The sequence below is a fragment of the Condylura cristata genome, unplaced genomic scaffold (genome assembly GCF_000260355.1).
Source record: "Condylura cristata isolate star-nosed mole 26May11 unplaced genomic scaffold, ConCri1.0 scaffold00008, whole genome shotgun sequence".
Taxonomy (NCBI): domain Eukaryota; kingdom Metazoa; phylum Chordata; class Mammalia; order Eulipotyphla; family Talpidae; genus Condylura; species Condylura cristata.
In genome coordinates this window covers 13,696,336-13,697,813 of record NW_004567109.1, presented here as the reverse complement: position 1 = coordinate 13,697,813, position 1,478 = coordinate 13,696,336, and the positions used below count along the sequence as shown (strand labels likewise).

The following is a 1,478-nucleotide window of genomic DNA, read 5'->3' as shown; positions in this document are numbered from 1 at the left end:
ACAGTGCTGCTGACAGTTCTCAGCTGTCAGTTCTAGCCGGGGTGGCAGAGAGCAGCACAGTCCCGAAAGAGCTGGGGTTTCATGTCCCACTGACAATAAGGACATGGACCCTAGGACAGGAAACTGCACAGCTGGCCTCGTAGATCTTCCCGGGAAGGAAAGAGGCTGAGCTCTGATACCCCAGAACCAAGAGGTGTGACTGTGTCAGGATACTGTTTGTATTAGGGCTGTGGGGACATTCTGCCTTTCGCCCTCCAGAGAGGTGACAGCTCCTCCCGTCCCGCCGCTCTTCGGGGTTGCCCCTGCTTTACTCTTCCCCTCCCAGAGTCAACACTGGCAGGGGCCTGGCTGCTGCTTCCTGGGGGGTGACCTCGGGATTTGGATGAGGCGGACACCCCCGCAGTGCTCCTCCAGCCTGATGTCGCCTCGCTGCAGGGCTTGCTGGATGGCTTCTGCGAGCGTGTGGAAGGCCAGGTCCACGTTGTGCTTGTTTTGGGCTGAGGTCTCCATAAAGGCCATGCCCAGGGAAGCAGCCAGCTCCTCTGCCTCCTGGACCGAGACACAGCGGGTGCTCTGCAGGTCACTCTTGTGGCCAACCAGCAGGAAGATGGCTTTGTCAGGGCCCTGCGTGGCCATCACCTCCTGGTGCCAGTCTCGGATGTGTTCAAAGGACTTCCTGTTGGTCACATCGAAGACCAGCAGGACACCCACCACGTTCCGGTAGAAGGACCTGGTAATGCACCTGTGGGGTGGGAAGAAAGTTGGGAGAGGTTACTGCGTCCCACCCCCATCATGGCTTCATTGCACCCTGGGCTGCTTTTTCCCCCATGAGAGAGCGCGTGCTCCCCAGTTGGGGGCGACTTCGTTCTCCTGTCCTGCCCTTTCCATGGCTCCTAGAGGGACCCTGTGAGTTCCCTGATTCCAGGTCCTTGTTTCCCCATTCTCTGGGGGTCTGCTGCACATCCCTCAAGGCCTACACCAAATCTCTCTTCCTTGACACCCCTCTCTGTGTTCCTGAGGACTCTCAGCATCCGGGTCACTCCTCCCCCAGCTTTCACTGCTGGAGTCAGTGGGAAAACCAAAGTGATTCCACCTTGTGTGGACATGATGTGAGGCCCGTGACCAGTCACACCCACGCTGGGGAGACAACCAGTTCCCCTGTTGTTTCTTGCAGCCATATTAACCAGCACTCCTGACCCCGAGGCCACTCTACTAATCTTAGTAGAGCAAAGATGCAAGTGACATGTCCCCTGACACCAGGTGTCACTGGCCTTACACAAGAATGGTCACATGTACTGACCGGTAGGGAAGACCCCTGTGAGTGGAGGAGCAGACAGGTCTCGTCCGCAATCCTGTCACCAGCGCCAGGGGCCCCCTGCACATTAGCTGCCTTTAAATAAGTTTTAATTGTGACTTATGAGCATGTCCCCTTCCACCAGATTCAAATGACCGTCGCAATATTGGGGAATTTACTGGCT

General features: G+C 56.9%; 1 protein-coding gene across 1 annotated transcript in view; it reads right to left on the bottom strand.

Moving 5' to 3' along the window:
• Positions 1–271: 271 nt before the first annotated feature.
• The window catches only part of RAB42 (RAB42, member RAS oncogene family), a 7,814-nt gene continuing 6,607 nt past the window's right edge, over positions 272–1,478 (bottom strand). The window contains exon 2 of the mRNA XM_012722038.1: positions 272–742. Coding sequence (XP_012577492.1) covers positions 328–636 — 309 coding nt within the window. The 5' untranslated portion in view covers positions 637–742 and the 3' untranslated portion in view covers positions 272–327. The remainder of the gene's footprint in view (positions 743–1,478) is intronic.